Source organism: Egretta garzetta, unplaced genomic scaffold, assembly GCF_000687185.1.
Source record: "Egretta garzetta isolate BGI_Z169 unplaced genomic scaffold, ASM68718v1 scaffold368, whole genome shotgun sequence".
In the NCBI taxonomy this organism is placed as follows: domain Eukaryota; kingdom Metazoa; phylum Chordata; class Aves; order Pelecaniformes; family Ardeidae; genus Egretta; species Egretta garzetta.
This window is the reverse complement of record NW_009260684.1, coordinates 2,791,799-2,793,212: the sequence shown is the minus strand read 5'-3', so window position 1 is coordinate 2,793,212 and position 1,414 is coordinate 2,791,799. Positions and strand designations below refer to the sequence as shown.

Genomic DNA, 1,414 nt, shown 5'->3' with positions numbered 1-1,414 from the left:
CGTCGGGCAGCTCCGCAAGGCCAAGACCTCCCGGAGGAACGCCTGGGGCAACCTCTCCTACGCCGACCTCATCACCAAAGCCATCGAGAGCTCGCCCGAGAAGCGCCTCACCCTCTCCCAGATCTACGACTGGATGGTGCGATACGTCCCCTACTTTAAGGATAAAGGAGACAGCAACAGCTCCGCCGGCTGGAAGGTACCTGACCCCCCTGACCCCAACCCCTGTGCAACTTTCCCCCCTGCTCCCAGAGGTGCGCGGGACTCTGGATGCCTCCCCTGAGGCAGCTGGAGCTCACCCCCAGCTGTGGGGGATCCGCGTTTTCCTCGTGGTTGGGAGGGATAAAGGCTTGGTCAAGTTTTGGGGAGAGCGGGTGCCTCGCAGCGTTGCGTGTCGGAGCTGGGGTGAGCTTGTCCCCAGTTCACCCATTGGCCTCAGGCTGGGTTGCACAGCAGAACCAGAGCTCTGTGGCCGTCCTCCCTCCGGAGGCTGGGGAGAAGGGGATGGAGGTGGGGAGGGTGGTCACGGCCAGCTCTCCTGCTGGCCTGCGAGCACCGGGCTACGGTGAATGACAGTCCCACCACCACGACTCTGCCTGTCCCTGCCTGCGGGCACCCCAGCCGTGCCTGGTCCCTAAGTGCCAGCAGCATGCCCGGGAGGACAGCCGGATGGAGGGCTGTCCCCAAACAGGTGTCTCTGGGCTGGCTTTCACCCAGTTCTGGGTGAAAAGATGCACTTTTACCCAGTGCTTCTCCCTGCGTCTCAGCCCCCACCTTCCCCAGGGCTGTGTCCCCCTCCCAGGGGGCCATGCAGGCAGCGCACAGCCCCTATGGCTCCACGCTGGCTTTCCCCTGCTCTGCTCCCCGCTGGCACCGTGGGCTTGTTAGAAATCCCTGGCATGGGCAAGCAATCGCCCTCTTGCTTGGTGCCAGCTGGGGCTGCATCACACCAACCGTGACGGCACTGGGCGAGGGCACGGAGGGTGCTGGGTCCTGGGGGGGGCACACCGGCCCCTGCCCCTCCGGCTGGCGCTTGCCCAGCTCCACGCTGGGAAGGGGGAAGAGATCGCCTGCGTCCAGATGGTGTCAGTAAAAAGGAGACGGTTTCTCTTAAGCCCTCCCCTAAGCCCTGTCACCTCCAGTGTGATTAGTGTGTAACGAGGCTTCGGGGGCTCTGACACCAGCCTGCGGTCTTGGCACAGTGTGTCCTGGCTCTGTCGGAGACCGCCGGACCTGGTCCGCCCTGGGGGGGGGTTTCTTGGTTGCAAACAGGGCTCTTTTGGGGCAGGGAGGCTGGGCTCCGTCTGTGTGTGGCACCTGCGGCTGGGCGGTGGGAGCTGGTGGTGCGTGGAGGCTGGGCACCCTCTCTGCCTTGCCCCGCTCCTGGTGGGGGGGCAGGGGGGAGGCGGGGGCCCCC

At 65.6% G+C, this 1,414-nt stretch overlaps 1 protein-coding gene across 1 annotated transcript in view; it reads left to right on the top strand.

Annotated features, from left to right (window-relative positions):
* The first annotated feature begins 7 nt into the window (after positions 1 to 7).
* LOC104132571 (forkhead box protein O3) overlaps positions 8 to 1,414 on the top strand; it is a 41,985-nt gene continuing 40,578 nt past the window's right edge. Inside the window, exon 1 of the mRNA XM_035901266.1 lies at positions 8 to 196. Within this exon, the coding sequence (XP_035757159.1) occupies positions 134 to 196 (63 nt within the window). The 5' untranslated portion in view covers positions 8 to 133. The remainder of the gene's footprint in view (positions 197 to 1,414) is intronic.